Raw genomic sequence first — 19,868 nt, forward strand, 5'->3', positions numbered from 1 at the left:
TCTTTCTATACCTGTGTATGTGTATTTTATATACACATACATACATATACACACACGTACACAAACGTATGTATATACATTTAGTTTATAAATCATATAACACTTCACACATGTAAATATAATTTATAAGGTTGGCGTAAGTTCTGGTTGCTCAGAATAGGCTATGCGATGAGATATAGTATGGTCTGATATGTTGTTGTTGCTGTTAGGTGCCCTTGAGTCAGTTCCGACTCATAGTGACCCTATGTATGAAAGAACGAAATGCTTCCCAGTCCTGAGCCATCCTCACAATCGTTGTTATCCTTAAGTTCATCATGGAAGCCACTGTGTCAATCCATCTCGCTGAGGGTCTTCCTCTCTTTCGCTGACCCTCTACCTTACCAAGCATATGGCCTTCTTCAGGGACTTATCCCTCCTGGTAACATGTCCAAAGTACATTAGACGAATTCTCACCATTCTCACTTCTAATGAGCATTCTGGCTGTACTTCTTCCAAGACAGATATGTTCCTTCTTTTGGTAGTCCATGGTATATTTAATATTCTTCACCAGCACCATAATTCAAAAGCATCAATTCTTCTTCACTCTTCCTTTTTCATTGCCCAGCTTTTGAATGCATATGAGGTGACTGAAAATACCATAGCTTGGGTCAGGTGCACCTTAGTCCTCAAAGTGACATCTGTGCTTTTTAACACGTTAAAGGGGTCATTTGCTGCAGATTTTTCCAATGCAATATGTTGTTTGATTTCTTGACTGCTGCTTCTGTGGACATGGGTTGTGAATCCAAATAAAATGAAATCCTTGACAACTTCAGTCTTTTCTCCATTTATCATGATGTTACTTATTGGTCCAGTTGGGAGGATTTTCGTTTTCTTTATGTTGAGGTGTAATCCATACTGAAGGCTGTAGTCTTTGATCTTCATCTATAAGTGCTTCAAGTCCTCTTAACTTTCCGCAAGCAAGGTTGTGTTATCTGTATATCGCGGGTTGTTAATGAATCTTCCTCCAATCCTGATGCCGCATTCTTCTTCATATAGTCCAGCTTCTCAGAGTATTTGCATAGCATTCTGAGTAAGTATGGTGAAAGGAAACAATCCTGACAAACACCTTTCCTGATTTTAAACCACGTAGTATCCTCTTGTTCTGTTAGAATGAGCGCGTGCCTCTTGGTCTATGTACAGGTTCCTCGCAAGCACAATTAAGTGTTCTGAAATTCCCATTCTGCAACATTATCTATAATTTGTTATGATCCACACAGTTGAATGCCTTTGCATAGTCAATAAAACACAGGAAAACATCTTTCTAGTATTCTCTGCTTTCAGTAAGATCCAGATGACATCAGCAATGATATCCCTCGTTCCTTGTCCTCTTCTGAATCTGGCTTTAATTTCTGGTAGTTCCCTGTCGATGTACTGCTGCAACCGTTTCTGAATTATCTTCAGCAAAATTTTACTTGGGTGTGATATTAATGATATTATTTGATAATTTCTGCATTCTGTTGGATCCCCTTTCTATGGAATGGGCACAAATATGGAACTCTTCCTGTCAGTTGGCCAGGTAGCTGTCTTCCAAATTTCTTGGCATAGATGAGTGAGCGCTTTCAGAATTGCATTCATTTGTTGAAACATCTTAATTGGCATTCTGTCAATTCCTGGAGCCTTGTTTTTTGCCAATGTTTAAGTGCCACTTGAATTTCTTCCTTTAGTACCATCTGTTCTTAATTATATGCTACCTCCTGAAATGGCTGAACGTTGACAAATTCTTTTTGGAACAGTGACTCTATTTCTTCCATTTTCTTTTGATGCTTCTTGCGTCATTCAATATTTTTTCCACAGAAGCCTTCAATATTGCAACTTGAGGCTTGAATAGACCATTAATTACTCATATGCAAGTTCAAGTTGAGGCTGAAGAAAAGTAAAAGTAGTCCACAAGAGCCGAAATACGACCTTGAGTATATCCCAACTGAATTTAGAGACCATCTCAAGAATAGTTTTGATGCACTGAACACTAATGACTGAAAACCAGGGGAACTGTGGGATGACATCAAGGATAGCATACCTGAAGAAAAAAGGTCATTAAAAAGATGGGAAAGAAAGAAAAGACCAAAATGGATGCCAGAAGAGACTCTGAAACTTGCTCTTGAACACAGAGTAGCTAAATGGAAGCGAATGGAAGAAATGATGAACTAAAGGAGTTGAACAGAAGATTTCAAATGGTGGCTCGAGAAGATAAAGTCTTATAATGAAATGTGCAAAGACCTGGTGATAGAAAACCAAAAGGGAAGAACACAGTTGGCATTTCTCAAGCTGAAAGAACTGAAAATGGCCTGTTACAGTATGACTTATTTAAGGAGGAATATGACAGAACTGATGAAATCCACACTTTGTCACAGTCCAAGTTATTCCAAAACAAAACAAACAAAAAAAAATTTAAAAGTTTCATAGAGTAAATTAAAAAAAAAAAAAAATCAGAATGTATATGTCCTTTCATTTGTAAATCAACCTGAAAGAAAAACAGGACAGTGGTCAGAATAAAACAAAGGATTCCATGGAGGCTACTGATTATTTCTAAGGAGACTTTAAGATGTTCACAAAACACTGTAAATAATGTGGTTTGTACTAGATGATGAAGACATGCATCTAGAGTCTTAAAATAAACCAGAAAATAGCACTTTTGTAACCTATGGGTGGCTTATGTAAAGGTAAGTGGTATTCTTTAAAAAAAAATCAAAGTATTTAGTATAGTTTTCCCTTAAGCTTCAAATAAAGCATATTATACCACAGCACAAAACCATGTCTAATATAAATTTTCTTCATTTTAATGATCGTTCATACCTTGAGTTTTTTTTTTGCAATAAGATATAAAATGAAAATAAACAGCTGTTTCCTTCTACTCACTCCTTATTAAAAGGCTTGTTCCTCTCCTTTAAACAGCTTCTTTATTTACTACATACATTTTAATGAAAATCCCCAAATAAGTAAATGTAAGGATTTCATATGGACACTATCAGATTTTTGTACAGCTGTTTATAAATATGCCATTCGTTTGTTTTCCTAAAAAAAATTCATAAAATAGATCGAGAGATGTAATTTCAGAGCATCCCATATATGGATAACATTGTTTTTTCCTTTCTGATCAGTCTTTCAGCTTTTACCCATTTAGCTTGGGCAAGAAAGAGATGAAGGATGATGGATGACAGATTTAAGGCAAATGTTTTCCTCTGCTCAAAAGTCAGAAATGGCATTCTCAGTTCTGTAACTATTTGTTATTTTCCATCATGCTGATTGTTTATTCTGAAGATGTTAAGTATTAATAAACAGGCAGAGTCACAGATCTCCTGTCAACTAAGAATGTGCCCAATTCAAACTATTTGGTGACATTTTGACTCACAGCACTCAAAAAAAATTATTTTACTCCAAATGATACCAAATTAGGTTATCTCCCATTATAAAGTCTGTCAGCTTTAAAATTTGTTTTACTGACTAAAGCCACAAGAACAAGCACAAATGTTTACATGTAAATGGAATGGGGGGTACAAAAGAAGAGAAAGAAATGAGAAAAGTAATCTTTAGGAATACATTTGGAGCCATTTTCTTTTTTACTCACATACCCTACACTTTGGTGGAAAATCTACAAGCAAATTCACTTCCACATTTTCTGTCTCAGGAAAAATCTCAGTCACATGGTGTAAGGGATTCTTAAAAATGTCAAGGCTATATGCTTATATGTTCCTTCTCTCCCAATATCCTATCATTAAAGCCATCCATGCCACAGATGTGTATTAAACTAGAAAAACGCAATGCACTGCTTTTCTAAATACATGACATCCTTAGAGTGAAACTGCAGTATGATCTCTCTTTAGCTCTCTTTGTTGTTGTTTGATGCAAAGGAGATTTATTTTTATAGCCCTACATTTGACAACTGGACTTTAGACTTTGTAGGTCTGTCTTCCTTCCTCCCTCCCTCCCCGCAAAGACTTATTGAATGTCTGTGTGTAATGTGAGCATGTATTGTAGTTTGTCTGAAGGAGTCCCAGTTTGCATCTGTAGACCCATCGTCTGGTGCAGTTAATGTTCCTTTTAACTCTCAAAAGTATCTTGATTTAGTTGTATAGTCACCCTAGTCTACGTGTGGCACTCCATTAAATGCTAGGGGCATCACAGTGAACAAGATACCTTCCCTTTAGCCCTCAAGCAATTGAGAACAACACACACAAGTAAACAGAAAATTGGGGAAGTTTTCACCTGATTTTGTTTCCCAAATTTATATGGTATTTCCTTCTGTCTTTTCATTTCTAATTTGCAGCAGCCATATCTTCTAATAGTTTAAGTGTGAATATGAATTGGTATTATAAAACAGTGTATGTTTAATGTTGTGCCAAAATTGCAAAAATGCATAATAGAATGACTGTTTGGGCCAAAAAAACACAGTAGAAACACTTCAAGAAGAGTTTTCAATGTCTTACAGGCCAGTTTCCTGGTTGCCCCTTTCTTAAGTGCAAAATGACATTAAAATATAGTTGGGTTCTCATTCTCAATAACTAAATGGCTACTTCTCTCTTCACTGAATTGAAGCTGCCATTCCTTTCTTCAATAGCCTAAGGTATGCCTGCCCTACAAGTTATGCCTGTTTTCCAAAACCTCTGAAACTCTAATCAATATATCACTCTCAAATCTCTCCATCTTTTTCAATTCAATTGGAACTCTAAAATTCTGAACTTTAGTAATTTTAGATAATCTACAGGACCAATTCTGAATAGTTCAGTCAGTATATTATTTTTTAAAGTTCCTGTGTTGGTGATACTTTATTAACCCAGTAACAGTGCTGCTGGGGATAATTTGACAGTGCAAAAAATTGATAATGAGTTTTCATTTAGGCAGGAAAGTAATTAAATACATTATCTTTCAAAAAATGTCTGCAGGTTACAAGTTAATAAGACTGGGGTAAAAATAATAATAATAGGGTATCTTCATTAAATAGAGAATTTTCTACTCATCTGTATGAGGCAAAGCATTTCAGATTCATATGAGTATATAAATACTATATTTTAGGAAAAACTTTAAAAAGAAAAAATTTAAAGTTCTACTAATATATAACTACAAAAACAAATTTTTTTTCCAAAGAGCAATTCAAGTTGGTGTTGAATATAGAAAGCTAAAATATCTATAGAGACAATGAAATCCTAAATGAATATACAATTTTACAATTAGCTTTTGGATTAGTAAGTTTCATATGACATGAGATTTTTCTAAAATCTGCCGGTGAAAAAAGTGTGCATGTGATATTTATGCCAATCAAATGCTACTCTGAAGTTTAAAGCTTAAAACAACTACAAAACAAAAAGGGAAACCAATAAAATGAGAACTGAATATTTCTAATTCCAAGCCCAAAATAGCCATTTGAAGAAAAGTAAACCATTGTTCTTGCATCAAACTTTAGTAACCTATAATCAGTGTATTGTTTCAGCTCCTTCCTTAGCTTTCCACCCTTCTCTTTCCTATTTCATGCACCAGATTTGACTACTGGCAGTTTTAACCACCCACCTTGTATTTTTTTACCGCAGTCCTCTTTATTGTTCTCTATTCTAGGTATGTCTTTCTCTCTTTCCACCAAGTAAAACTTCAAATTCATTAACAAGTAAGCCTTCCTTTATGAAACCTTTCCAGACACGCTCTTTGCTTTGCCAACAAAAAAACAAAACAAAACAAAAACACACACACACTTCTTCCTCAGTGATAATACAGTAATTTGTACATTTATCTCACTGACTTATAATTAGTTATTTTCACATTTATTTATCTTATCAGGCTTTGAAGTATCTTGGGAAGGTGCTGAATTTTCTTCATCTTAAGAGCCCCAATGACTTAAGCAGTGCCTGGCACAGTGTCAGTACACAGCAATTACTTACTCAAAGACCAAATTAACTGTGCTTTTATATATATATATATATATATAACATGTCTGCTCAATGTAAAAATTAAAAAACTGATTTAAAATCATTGTCTCTTGTTTCTTTAGAAAATATATAAGGAAAACTAAGACTCTTTTTAGGTAAACTTTATCTGTATTTTGAAATAAGAATCTATACAGAATAAAAATAGAAAACAATTTAATAGACGCTATCTAATTTGGCCCTCTGAGAGCTGGCCATCTAGCCAGGCCAGCGTAGCCATCTAACACATATTCTATATAGTTCATTTTATAAGTCCTTTTTATATTGTTGTAAAGATACATATACAATATAACATTTGCCAATTCAACATTTTTGATGTGTACAACGTAGTGATATTAATTACATCAATAATGTTATACATTCATCACCAATAATTGTTTCCAAACTTTCCATCAACATGAACAGAAATTCACTGCTTCATAAACAATGACTCTCTTTTTCCTCCTCCCTCCTGCCCCTAACCAAAAAACCAAACCCATTGCCAATAAGTCGATTCCGGCTCATATCGACCCTACAGGGCGGAGTAGAACTGCCCCATAGGGTTTCCAAGGAGTAGCTGGTGGATTCGAACTGCCGACCTTTTAGTTAGCAGCCAAACGCTTAACCACTGCACCACCAGGGCTCCCTCCTGCACCTGGTAACCACTAATAAAACTCTGCTCTCCATACCTTTGCCTGTTCTAGATATTTCATATAAGTGAGATAACATAATATTTATCCTTTGTGATTGACTTATTTCACTCAGTATAATGTTTTCAATGTTCATCCATGTTGTAGCATATATCGGGACTTCATTTCTCTTTATGGCTGAGTACTATATTCTGTTGTATTTATGTACCACATTTTGTTTATCCATTCAACTGTTGCTGGACGTTCAGGTTGTTTCCATTGTTTGACTACTGTGGATAGCGCTGCAATGGAAACTGGCGTACACAAGTCTGTTTACATTGCTTCTTCCAAGACTCTTGGGTATATACTTAGGTGTGGAATTGCTGGGTCATATGATAATTCTATATTTAACTTTTTGAGGTATGGCCAAACTGTTTTCCACAGTGGCTGTACCATTTTACATTCCTACCAGCAATGGATAAGGGTTCTGATTTCTTCTCATCTTTGCCAACATTTGTTGTTTTCCTCTTTTTTTTTTTTATTCTTAGTCATCCTGATGGGAATGAAGTGGTTTCTCAGTGTAGTTTTGATTTGTATCTCCCTAACAGATAATGATGTTGAGAATATTTTCAGTGCTTTTGGGTCATTTGTATATCTTCTTTGTCTATTCAGGTTCTTCATCCACTTTTTTGATTGAGTTATGTGTCTTTCTGTTGTCAAGTTGTAGGAATTTTTTATATATTCTGGATATTAAATCCTTATCCAATATAGGGTTTCACCAAATTTTCTCCCAGTCTGTATGCTGTCCCTTCACTTAGTAAAGTCCTTTGCTGAACAGAAGTTTTTAGTTTTGATGAAGTCCAATATATCTATTTTATCTTTTGTTGCTTGTGCTTTTGATGGCAAATCTAAAAATTCATTGTTAAAAACTAGGCCCCAAAGCCATGTCCTATGTTATCTTCTAGGAGTTTTATTTCTTACATTTAGGTCCTTGATCCATTTTTGAGTTAATTTTTGTGTATGATATGAGGTATGAGTCCAGCTTCATGTTTTGCACGTGGATATACAGTTTTCCCAGAACCATTTATTAAAGAGACATTTCAGACTTAGTAACCTTCTCAAAAATCAGTCGACTATAGATATGTGGGTTTATTTCTGGACTGTCAATTCTATTCCATTGGTCTATGTGTTTATTATTATAGCAATAACAGACTGTTGTGATTACTGTAGCTGTATAGTATATTTTGCAATCAGAAAGTATGAATCCTCATACTTTATTCTTCTTCAAAATTGCTCTGGCTACTTGGGGCCCTTTGCTATTCCGTATCAATTTGAGGACTGCTGTTTTTTCCATTTTTGAAAAGAAGGCTGTTGGAATTTTGATCAGGATTGCCTTAAATCTATTGATCGCTTTGGGTAGCACTGCTATCCTAATGATGTTAAGTCCTCCAGTCTACAAACAAGAAATGCCGTTCCATTTATATAGCTCTGCTTAATCTCTTCCAAGGAGCCCTGGTGCTGCAGTAGTTAAGTGCTGGTTGCTAACTGAAAGGCAGAGGTTTGAACCCACCAGCCACTCCGTGGGAGAAAAAATGTTGGCAGTCTGCTCCCGTAAAGATTACAGCCTTGAAAACTTTATGGGGCAGTTCTGCTGTGTCCTGTAGGGTTGCTACGAGTTGGAAGCTACTCGATGGCAACAGGTTTTTGGTTTTAATCTCTTTCCACAGTGTTTTTTAATTTTCATTGTATAAGCCTGGCATATTCCTGATTAAATTTATACCTATGTGTTTTGTTCTTTTAGATACTATTGTAAATGCAATTGTTTTCTTAATTTCTTTTTCAGATTGCTCATTGCTGGTGCATAGAAGTCCAACTAATTTTTGTGTATTGACATGGTACCCCGCAACTTTGCTGAATTCCTCTATTAACTCTAGAAGCCTTTCTTGTGGATTCTTTGGGATTTTCTATATAAAGGAGCATGTCATCTACAAATAAGGATAGCTTTACTTCTTCCTTCCTAGTTTGGATAACTTTTATTTCTTTTTATTGCCTTAATGCTCTGGCTAGGACTTCTAGTACAATATTAAACAGCAGTGGTGAAAGCAAGCATCCTTGTCTTGTTCACAATGTTAAGGGGAAAGCTCTCAATCTTTCTCCATTGGGTATAATGTTGGCTGTTTGTTTTTCATAAATGCCCTTAATCATACTGAGGAATTTCCTCTCTATTCTTAACTTGTTAAGTGTTTTTATCAAGAGAGGGTGTTGAATTTTATCAAATGTCTTTTCTGCAGGTTGAAAGGATGATGTGGTTCCCCTCCTTTGTTCTAGTAATGAGGTGGATTACACTGATTGATTTTCTACTGTTGAACCACCCTTGCATTCCTGGAGTAAATCGCTCTTGGTCATGGTGTATAGTTCTTTTAATATGCTGTGGAACTCTGCTAATATTTTGTTGAAAATTTTTGTATGTTTATTCATAAGAAATATCGGTCTGTAGTTTTCTTGTGATGTCTACGTCTGGCTTTTGTATGAGGGTAATGCTGGCTTCAAAGAATAAGCTAGGAAATGTTGCTTCCTCCTCTACATTTTGGAAGAGTTTGAGCAGGATTGGTGTTAATTCTTTAAATGTTTGGTAGAATTCCCCAGTGAAGCCATCTGATCCAGGATTTTTTTGTTGCCGGGAGGTTTTTTGATTACTGATTTATTCTCTTCACTTGTTTTGGGTTTGTTGAGATTTTCTATTTCTTCTTGAGTCCATTTAGTCAGACTATGTGTTTGTGGAAATTTCCCCATTTCACGTAAGTCATCAAGTTTTTTGGCACACAGTTGTTTCGTAGTATTCGCTTATGTTCCTTTTTTATTTCTACTGAGTCAGTTGTAATATCTTCACTTCCATATTTTTGATTATTTGCATCTTTTCTCTTTTTCTTTGTCAGTCTAGCTAAAGTTTTGTCTACTTTATTGCTCTCTTCAAAGAACCAACTTATATGTGAATGTTCAGTCAATATTGCAGTTTTATATTAGCTTTAAAAATAACAGCACTATGTTGCTGACATATTTAAATGAGGATTAAGGAATCACCTTTTGTAGTACACAAATGCCAACTGGATTATTTTCTATCTTCGATCTTTTCAGTTTGTCTTTGGTCACTCACAGATTAGATTATTACCTACGTTGCATAACCTATGAAATCTACTGGTATTATCCAAGATGAATTAAGTTCACTCATTTTGGTGTCACTAGAAGCTTAGAGAGTAAACTGTCAATTCTATAACATCATTGATAAGGGTAAAATTTAAAGGGAACTATGAATAAGGATGAGATATATTCCTATTAGTAAGGTACAGGACACACCCTGACAGGACATCACTGAGGATGGCACTGCATGTCCCTTCTAGTTAGATGGGCTTACTAAATTAACCTACAAAGAACACATCTCCTTGATTATAAAAATTGAAAGCAAAAAGTTGTGCCCTCTAAAAAAACATTCTCCTATTAATCCCAACTTTAGACAAGTTCACATTACAGGAATATGTACAGAATTGGGTATTAGCAATGTGAACCATTACAACGTTTTGCAAAGTAATTTGACAATATCTATTAACATTTAAAATATATAAACTTTTGACCCTATTCTGCTCATCTCTCAAATCTTTCTAAAATTATTTTTAACTATAAATATTCAGTAGTAAGGTGTTGATCTATCTTCATTTTTAAAGACTAATTCCTAGTAAGAGAAGAAACATGTCTCATCATTACTATGAATGGTATGTAGGAACTTGCAATGCAAGTATATGTACATGGGCTAACTATGGATCTATGATTTATTTGAAGCTTCCTCAAAATAAATAGTTGTGAACTATTCAGAATGTAATTTTTTCTGTACATTACACATTGAAGATTATTCTTTCTACTATGCATTTTTCTTTCCCATTTATAGATATGCACATATCTATTTCAAATGAAAACATTTCAAAATGCAAATATAAATCAATAGTTTATATTACAAAACTAACAGAGAGGCACTGAATCATTATTTTAATTTCTAGAACCTCAATATTGTAGACACTAAAAAGATATATGAATAATTTCATGCCTCAATTTGAAAAGTTTTCAATGTAGAAGATGCTGGAAAAAATGTTTTTATGTGCTGAGCTATTTATCCGTATTCGTTTACTTCTCCTATTTTCAGTTTTTTTTTTTAATTTACATTTTACTTTCTAATTATATTCCCATCATATTGACCTCTGACATTCTAAGTTTATACTCACTACTAATGTAATGAAAATATTAACTGAGATCCCACTTATTGAGAATTGGTAATTCAAACACAGTTTCTAGTTTTCCTATTTCATCTATTCAAATGGGGTGCTTAAAACGATGATGCAAATATAAAACAGAGCACCAGCTTCTATTTGTTTAAAATTTAGCAGTATGAATGAGAAAAATATGTATAAGTAAAAACTCTAAATTAGGGAGTATCTGAAAAATAACATAAAAACAGTAAAAGGGGATACTGTGCGACCAGCTTTGTAGTGTGTCCCAAAAGAAATACAAAAGTATAACAAAATTCCTTGTCCTGAAAACATTTGGAATCTTGTAAAGATAAGACAGAAAACAATATGGAATGCCATGGTAATAATACTAGTGAAAAAAATTAATTAATAATAGCATTTATCCCTTGTTTCTCTTTGGCAGGCAGTCTACATATTTTATTATGTTTAATCTTTACAACAATATTTATTTTACACATGAATGAAATGATGTAGAGCACTTAAGGAATTTGCCCAAGATTACAATAAGTAATGAAGCTTAAATTTTAAGTGAGGTTTGTCTGATTTAAAGGTACATATTCTTAAGTTCTCTGCTATATTACCTCCAAAAAGGAGTTCAGAAAATTATATTAGAAATTTAAAGAGGGCTGAAGTAGTCCTGAAAGAATTCACAAATGGGCTTTGCTATGACGTGGATTCTTAAGGGAGGGTTATATTTTAGATAAGTACAAGAAAGAGGGAGGATATTCTGGATGAGAAAAAAAGCATGAGGATTGAGATGAACAGTGGCGTCACTAGGGTTGGTGTCACCCAGTGCGGTAACTCATGGTGTCACCTCCCCCTCTGTGGGTGGGAACAGCAGGTGAATCTCCCCCATCCCACCACAGGGCTAAGCGCCCTGCCCCCCACATCTCCCTGCAGTTCTTCCCTTCTTTCATTGGCCAAGGTGGGGACCCTCCTCTCCACCCAGTGGCAGGTGCCTTGGCCCAGTTGCCTGCATCTGGCAGGTATAGGGGGGCAGTGACGAGTTACTGGGTGACAAGTGACACCAATCCTAGTGATGCCAGCCACCAGGGACCCTAGGGTCACTTTGGTGTCACCCCTCTGACAGTATCATGGGGTGCTGTTCACATCCCTGCACCCACCTAGTGACGACACTGGAGACGAATAAGAAGTTTCTTAATATTCCACTTACACTTAAACTATATTTAAACTTTTTACTAATTCACAATAGGCTTGCTCAGAGTAAAGCTTTTTATGGGCTATTTTAATTGTGAGAGAAGCAAATAGCAGTCTCTTTTCCTTTTCTTAGACTAACATGCTTGCATTTGAACAGAACTAAGTTCAGAAAATAAATAGTCATTAGAAAAATATCATAATTTTTGTGTACCTGGAGGAAAGACTAACCTTTATGATCTGCATGGATTTTACTGACAGATAATTACCATATTTTACTGGGTCAAAATCATAAATTCAATGAGCTTTGGTTACTTTTGACATAAGCGCTTTCCCTATTAAAGGCAAGGAAAGACATTTGCTTACCTTGTATTACATGTGAATTGTCTTTCAAGAAGAAGTTATATAGGTATTTTGGAATAAAAGCAGACATACACGCATATGCCAAGGCTAAGAGAGAATAAAACAAAGGCAGATAACAAATTAGTTAAAGGGTATTCACTTCATTCATTCACTTCACTGAGTACACATGCCCTGAGTCCAGTGTTAAGTAATAATTATGATAATAAGTGCTGGAAAAACAAAAGTAAGGGAAGAAAGTCTCTGCCATTTAAAACAGAAAATATTATGGACAAAAAGAAATGATAACCACTCTGGGAGCTTTCAATTTCAAACTACCGTGGCACTCATTATATTTCAGAATAATAAAAGCCTTTATTACTTGAACTTTATAAAATTTTTTCATCTCTAAACATGATAATTATTAACGAGTTACACAAACTTCATGATTCAGAATTACTGTTGATAGAAACAAAAGTGTGAAAACTTTAGATTTTAGTAATGCTAGCCATAAATTACACTTTCAAACACAGATTCCTTACTATCTTCAGATCAATATGTATGAAAATGGGCTATGCCTAACTAAACACAGCAAAATTTCTAGTCTAGATTAATGAGTAATGATATCAGAGAACAGTTCATTTTTAAAACTATTCAAATAGTGAACTTCATTTCTCTAGGGTTATACTATCTCCACCCAATTACAGAAGTCTATGCAAATTCTAATTACATGAAATAGAATTTGAAAAGATGGCAATTTTGGAATTGAGGCTTCTAGGGATTCATGCTATACATGGTAACATGCTCTATGTGTGATATCATTAGGGACATGGGACTTGAGCCAATTCAATTTAACAAATATTTATTGAAAAGTTTTCTATAAAAAAGGCATTACAGTACAGGAGAAGAAAATTAAAAAAAAAAAAAAAAAACCTGTCATAAAAAAGCTGTCAACCAAAAACTGTTACCATATTAGTGTATAAATAAGTATAATACAAGACTGATACGAGATTTCCTGAAATACAAAGTGTTATTTGGGATCAGAAAAAATAAATAAATAAATAAATACGAGAAGTCTCCATTAAGAAGGTGGTAGACTTTGGAGATACAAGACTGGGGAAAAGGCAGCCAATATAAATTTCTTTGCAAATTCTTTAGAAAGTATACTTAGACTAAAATCTAATAATTTCTTCAGAAGTCACAATTTTCTCAAAGTTTCATTAAAAATGGTCACTAAAAGGGTTTGTGAATGCATTTAGAATAATCGGTTAGTTTCTCCCAAAATTTCTAGTCACTTCTTGGTCACCACTGAAGCACTTCAATAATGAATTAATTCTTAAAATTCTCTAAAATAAATCTGAGAGGTTATTTCACAGAAATTTGCAGTATCTACCAGGAAGAGTGCAAGAATCTTACAAAAAAAAGAAACACTCATGTTTGATTAAATATTACAGAATAACATAGACAATGATTATTTAAATGAAAAAAGGCTTACCTTCATTATTAAAATTCAAATATAGGAATGGAGCACAAAGTGAGTCAAGACCTGTTGGTGGGGGATGGGGAGAAAGGTGTGCAATGAATATAATTGAGTAGAATAGTAGATATATACCTTACTCAGTCTCTGTATTACCTCTGTGTAGACTGAGCATTGTTTTAAGTATTACCCACCCAGAAGTGTATTTCCTCATGAGTTATTGTGATCAGTAAGTGATTGTGTTTGGCACCTAGTAAGTTTTTAAGTGTCCAATACAAATTAGCTCTTATTATATCAATATTGTTGAGGGAAGAGAGGAGTATAATTACAGAGAAATGTAAAAATGTTAGAAGGCCTGGAATATAGTCGTTCCATCTCTGACTCTGACTGTGTGGTCCTGGCAATCATTTTAACATCTCCAAGCAAGTTTTCACATTTAGGAGATGCAGATTTGCCTTACACATTTCTTTGGGATTATGGGGGCGGCGGGGGGGACTTCAAAAACTGTTAAGTGAAACACAAATATATGGCATGTTTCTTTTAATAATAGTAATACTGCTCATATGTTATCATACTGATAGACTGTACATATGATTATTAGGAAGATACAGAACTCTTCTAAAATGGACAGATTTAGTAAAAACAATACTTTCATTTTAAGTTTAGCCAGTAAGAAATCGACAGAGAACTGAAATATAAGAACTACAATTCAGAACAACATATTTAAAAATAGGGCTGGGTAGAATAGGTTTCTCATTCATGAATTTATCAGTAACCACAAAAATAATAATGACAAAAGCAAAACAATCAAAGATCTGAGCATTAAAGATACTAATAAATAAATAAAGAGACAATAAAATGAACAGTTTTGGATGATATCCTATTCTCCAACTTCTAACAACCATGATAAGCATAAATTGGTAAATCATTAAATGTTAAGAATCTCAACTAATCAAAAATTATTTATGGCCTAAAATTATTTTATTATATCCTTAAGTGTGGAAAAAATTATCCACAAAGATTACAACAGCACCAGTCTTTATCCTTTTCTAATCAATGTGATGGTAAGATGTCCCATTTTAAATACCATGCATTTTAATTACATCTATCTTCTAAATATTTAGACAAAGTTTTAAAAAAAGTTCTCATATAACCCTGTCAAAAAAAATTAATCATAGCTTTAGTATTGACTTTTTCTCAAAGCCAAACATGCAACATTTTCTTAATACTACAAGAGTCTTAATAATTAGGGGGAAAAAAAAAGTTACCTTGCCAATACACAAGATCAGGATGGGATACTACCCAGGCTTTCAATACACGCCTAAATTTTGCATGACCTTCTGGTGACGATAACAGCTCATCATATTGATGACAACGAGGAATATCCACTTCAATCTGTAAAGTACCAAAATAATATGGTGGAACTATAACAGAGTGATCTCTTAAAAAGCCCAAGATAAGGAAAACGAGATATTACAATATGAATTTTAGCAGAGATCACCTTCATAATCCTGGTGCCTAAAGCTATTGAATTTTATATTAATTCTCTGGAAACACCAAAGAAATTTTATGTATACTTAAACCGGGCAAACAGACCATTCCAGTCTTTAAAAAAGGTATGTAGTAATACAGTTTTAAATAATATCTTCCTTTACAACTAGTCTAAATATAGGGCAAATTCTTCATGTGAAGAATTATAATTATTAAAAAATGTTACTTGACCTAAACTTCTTTAAGGAATAGTCCTAACTCACTAATTAATGAGCATAAGAGCTATGCTTACCCTATCACCATATGTATGACAACTGCTGAATATTCAAATTAAAAGAAGAAAATTTCCTCATGTTTTTCTATTATTTAAACATTTGGCAGAATTATCTTAGATTGCTTAAGAAAATCTAAATCTTACTTGTCTATCTGTAGGAATTGGAGTGTCTTTATCAATTGCATCATACTTGGCATGAATAGCCCCCTGCAAAAAAAAAAAAAAGAAGATATATTAATTTATCAGAATTCTTAATAGATTTTTAACACAGGCAAAATTTATTTCTTATACACATGTATCTTTGAAAATCCACCCAATTACAGACAGGCACATTCAAACTCAAGATTCTTTTAGAGAAATTCTCTACATCTTTGACAATCTACAATGAAGGTCTGTGATATGTGACAATTTGCCATTCAGCTGAGGTAGGCATTTGACTTATATACACCAGAAGGCAAAATGTGCTGGAATGAGTCACTTAGCTTATGCATATGTTTAGTCGGTCCCCCATCCCTCCACAACATAACACAGCCTTGTGGTTCTCTATTCATTGTTATCTCACACATAGTGACTGTCATAAAGAAATAAAATATTGTTCTTATTTTTTGAGAGGGGTGTTATCCCACAAGAAATTTTACTATTAAAGTTTGTAATGAAAGTGAAAATAAAATGCAACTCTTTAAAGAGATGGTATTTCAGCACCAGGAAAGAGAATCTTAGGATAAATTAAGAACTGGAATAACAGGCAGTTACAGAATCATTAAGGGACTAAAGGAGTCATTTACATTTTTCAGTTACACTGTTACAGAAGGGATATACCACTTTAAACCACAGCAAATTTTGTTCATATTCTACTGGACCAAATCATGAAATACTTCTTATTACCTTTAGTTTACTGTCATGGTACAGAAAAAGCCAGGGATTTGAAGTATAAATTCTGACATTAAATAGCTGTATCACCTTCTCCAGGACATCTATTAGAGATCTGGACAACCTGACCTCAGAAGTCCTCTTGAATTTTAGCATATGGTTCTACAATAATAGCCATTCTTATTAAGTGACCAATCAAACTCAAAGATATTCGTAGACTGTCATCAAGAGAATCAGAAATGAAGAAAGGAAATTCTTCCAATAGAGGGCTGAAAAGTGTTAAAAATAGTTTAGGGGATTCAGAAAAAAAATGGGTGATACGTATCTATAAGATACATGTAAAAGAATAGAGGAAGGCAAGACGACAAAAAAAAAAAAAAAAATTTCACAGGAAATGAAAACGTCTGGCAAGGAATTGGCCCATTATCATGACTACTGTCACCAGAGTTCCCTGTCAGTACTGAAAGCCACTCTCAATAATTCTGACACCTCTCCTTCCCCTACTGCCACAGTGCTATAGAACACAAATGGCTATTTCTGTTGGCAGCATGGTCCAGGTGGTAGAAGTGTGCCAAAAGCAGATGTGCATACTAAATTATGTTAGTGATTTTGACAAGACAGAAATTGGAGTGGAAGATTCCTCCGAACTTAGAACAACTTATAAACAGGCACTTCTATTCCTAAATAAGAATAATTTATAGGCAGGACTATATAATTGTAACTGATATACATTCTTAAAATAGTCTCTGATTTTAAAATTAATAACCAAGATATTTTTGTGAGTGCCATTAGTGAGATATTAAACAGCATAAATCTAACAAATCTTCCTTTATATTTTTCTATTCTATTCTATTCCATTCCATTCCATCTGTTCTCATCCATCCTATCCCACCCTACTCTATTCTTCTATTCCTTTTACTTAAAATTGTAAATATTCTTAATGTTCATATTTTACTATGTAGTTTTTTAACAACTTGAAAAAATAAGCATTAGGAAAGCACTATCCATCTTCATACTTTCTTAGCACTAATGATCAGCTTCAATCAACTGCCTCACTTTCTATTTTCTTTCTTACCTCAACTCCTAGAAGAGCAGCCCAGGTTAAACCTCTCATAAGAGGAGGAATGTCAACTCTTGCTTCTTTCCAGATTTGATTTTTTTTATATGGATAAGCCTATAGTATGAAAAAAGAAATGACAAAATACCCCATTACCAAGTGTCATCTTTCAGTCTAGACAGTTCTGAGCATACATAAAGTTGAAGGTCACCTGTAATAAATTTCTAAGTATCTGAAATTACTGTGTCTGGTGTTACTAATACATATAAATAAGTAGTAGAATGGTTCCCTATCCCCCTGAATATCTTGTATACTACAATCAAAGATAGGAGCTGATTCTACTTCTTTTTCATCACTCCCCTCTATTTTGTACTTGGGGAGAATTATGAATGAGTCATATGGAGGTGAGGGAGCCCTAGTGGCACAATGGTAAAGTGCCTGGCTACTAACGGAAAGGCGGGCAGTTCAAAGCCACTCAATGGCTCCATGGGAGAAAGACCTGATGGTCTGCTCCCATAAAGGTTACAGCCTAGAGAATCCTATGGGGCAGCTGTACTCTCACATGGGGTCGCCGAGTCAAAATTGACTCCGCTGCACCTAAGAACAATAATATAGCCTTGCATATACATTTCTCCATGCTGTGATTAACTCCTTTAGGAGAGATTTCTAGGAGAGCACTATCAGGACGAAGGGTATGGGTGCTGTTAAGGCTCTTAATATATACTTTTAAATTGCTACACAGATTGTTTCAATCAATTTACACTTATTCCAGCAGAATGAAAGTTTCAATCTCATTGTATGTTTGTGCAATTTTCTTATTGGCATGCAAAAAAAATCCTGGTTTCTTTTTGTTTGTTTTTTCCATTCCTAGGGAGGATGACATTTTTAACCGATTTTCTGACTAACTGTATTTCTATTATGTTCTTTCCCCATTTCTCCGTTTCAGTGTTAGTGCTTTGTCTTACTGATTTTTAAATGTTCTTTCTCTGTCATGATTTTGTAAATTTTATATTCCCACACCTTATTTCTATTTTTAAATTTTATTTATATTAGCATGTATCATTTTTATAATTAAGGTTAATCAATAAAAATAGGTCATTAGAAATAGTGTTCTCATGACATCACGATGCCCTAAGAATTAACGATGAAATTAAAAAAAAAAAAAAAGGATTGTACATGGGCTATGGTAACACTTTTGCAGAATCTCTACCTTTAGAAGCCTGTCAAAGAGAATAATTCTGTTGAGTTGGTACTCTGTGTCCCTCTCTCGAATGATTAAGGGGAGAGTGGCAGCTGCAGATAATTCATTATTGCTGTTTGAATGAGGTAAATTAGACTGGCTGTAAAAGAGAAACAAAAGCAGAAGAATTGACACAAAGTACAAAATTTTAACAAAACCAAAACAGTATCTAAAACTAGGTTTTTGTGCCCTACGGAGGAAACACTCTTCAAAGAACATGTACAGATTTCTTACCAATCTAATATAAACTGAAAAGAAATACAAGTGTAAAAGGAAACTGGAAACTGTGTATACTCACTCATCTTCAAGTAACGGGTAGAACGCTTCTCCACCAACATCTTTTAATCTCTGTGAATTTAAAGAGAAAATATTTATGCCTGAGTATCTGAGGCAGCAACACTAAACTGTATTTAAAAGACAAAATAATGTAAAAATGATGAATTAACAAAGGTACTGAGAACAGTATAAAATAGAATCTAAATTAGCTGTCTTAAATGGAGAAGTATACCATGTCTCTACTGAGTAAGGTTCAGCTATAAAGAAGAGCTTAGCTTTTTGTTTTTCCCTCCTCCACTGTCTCCCAAAATTTTATAAACCTATCATGAAATTTTTCCTAACAGAGTTCAGAAATACTAACGTTATTATAAAATTAAATAAATGAATAAAATATGTTTAAGTTACACAAAGGAAAATTATAAGTAAAAAGGTACTCTTTTTATACATATGCCTTAATTTAAAATCCAAGTCAGATTTATATTTGCTTTGACATTAATACAAACTAAGATGAAAGTAAGGTGACAGTAAGAAGAATTCAGAAGAATTTCTCACATGCATAGTTTGAATATTTATGATTCAAATAGCTGACAAATCTACTAACAAAATTCAGCTCTCTTAATTATTTTCCCAACAAAGTCATAATGACTGTTGCTCCAAATAATAACATTGACTACAGCCAGATTTGTAGGTATTCTTCTAAAACTTAAGAGGGCAGGCAGTAGTAGAATAAAATCTTAGACACATCCTAAGTGGGGTGATTAACATTAATGCCATCTTGCCTGCAGTGCTCTGCTCTTCAGGTCAACTTCCAACTTGAAGGCAGAGTATCTGCTCC

General features: G+C 34.1%; 1 protein-coding gene across 7 annotated transcripts in view; it reads right to left on the minus strand.

Moving 5' to 3' along the window:
* Window positions 1-19,868, minus strand: part of TBCK (TBC1 domain containing kinase) — a 273,293-nt gene that overhangs the window by 153,590 nt on the left and 99,835 nt on the right. For all 7 annotated transcript variants that reach the window (XM_023734775.1, XM_023734773.1, XM_023734774.1 and 4 more), the window contains 7 exons: window positions 19,056-19,105; window positions 18,728-18,857; window positions 17,536-17,634; window positions 15,735-15,797; window positions 15,094-15,220; window positions 13,844-13,894; window positions 12,376-12,459 (listed from right to left, as the gene is read on the minus strand). In XM_023734775.1, coding sequence (XP_023590543.1) covers window positions 12,376-12,459; window positions 13,844-13,894; window positions 15,094-15,220; window positions 15,735-15,797; window positions 17,536-17,634; window positions 18,728-18,857; window positions 19,056-19,105 — 604 coding nt within the window. The remainder of the gene's footprint in view (window positions 1-12,375; window positions 12,460-13,843; window positions 13,895-15,093; window positions 15,221-15,734; window positions 15,798-17,535; window positions 17,635-18,727; window positions 18,858-19,055; window positions 19,106-19,868) is intronic.

Source organism: Trichechus manatus, unplaced genomic scaffold (genome assembly GCF_000243295.1).
Source record: "Trichechus manatus latirostris isolate Lorelei unplaced genomic scaffold, TriManLat1.0 scaffold00071, whole genome shotgun sequence".
NCBI lineage: Eukaryota > Metazoa > Chordata > Mammalia > Sirenia > Trichechidae > Trichechus > Trichechus manatus.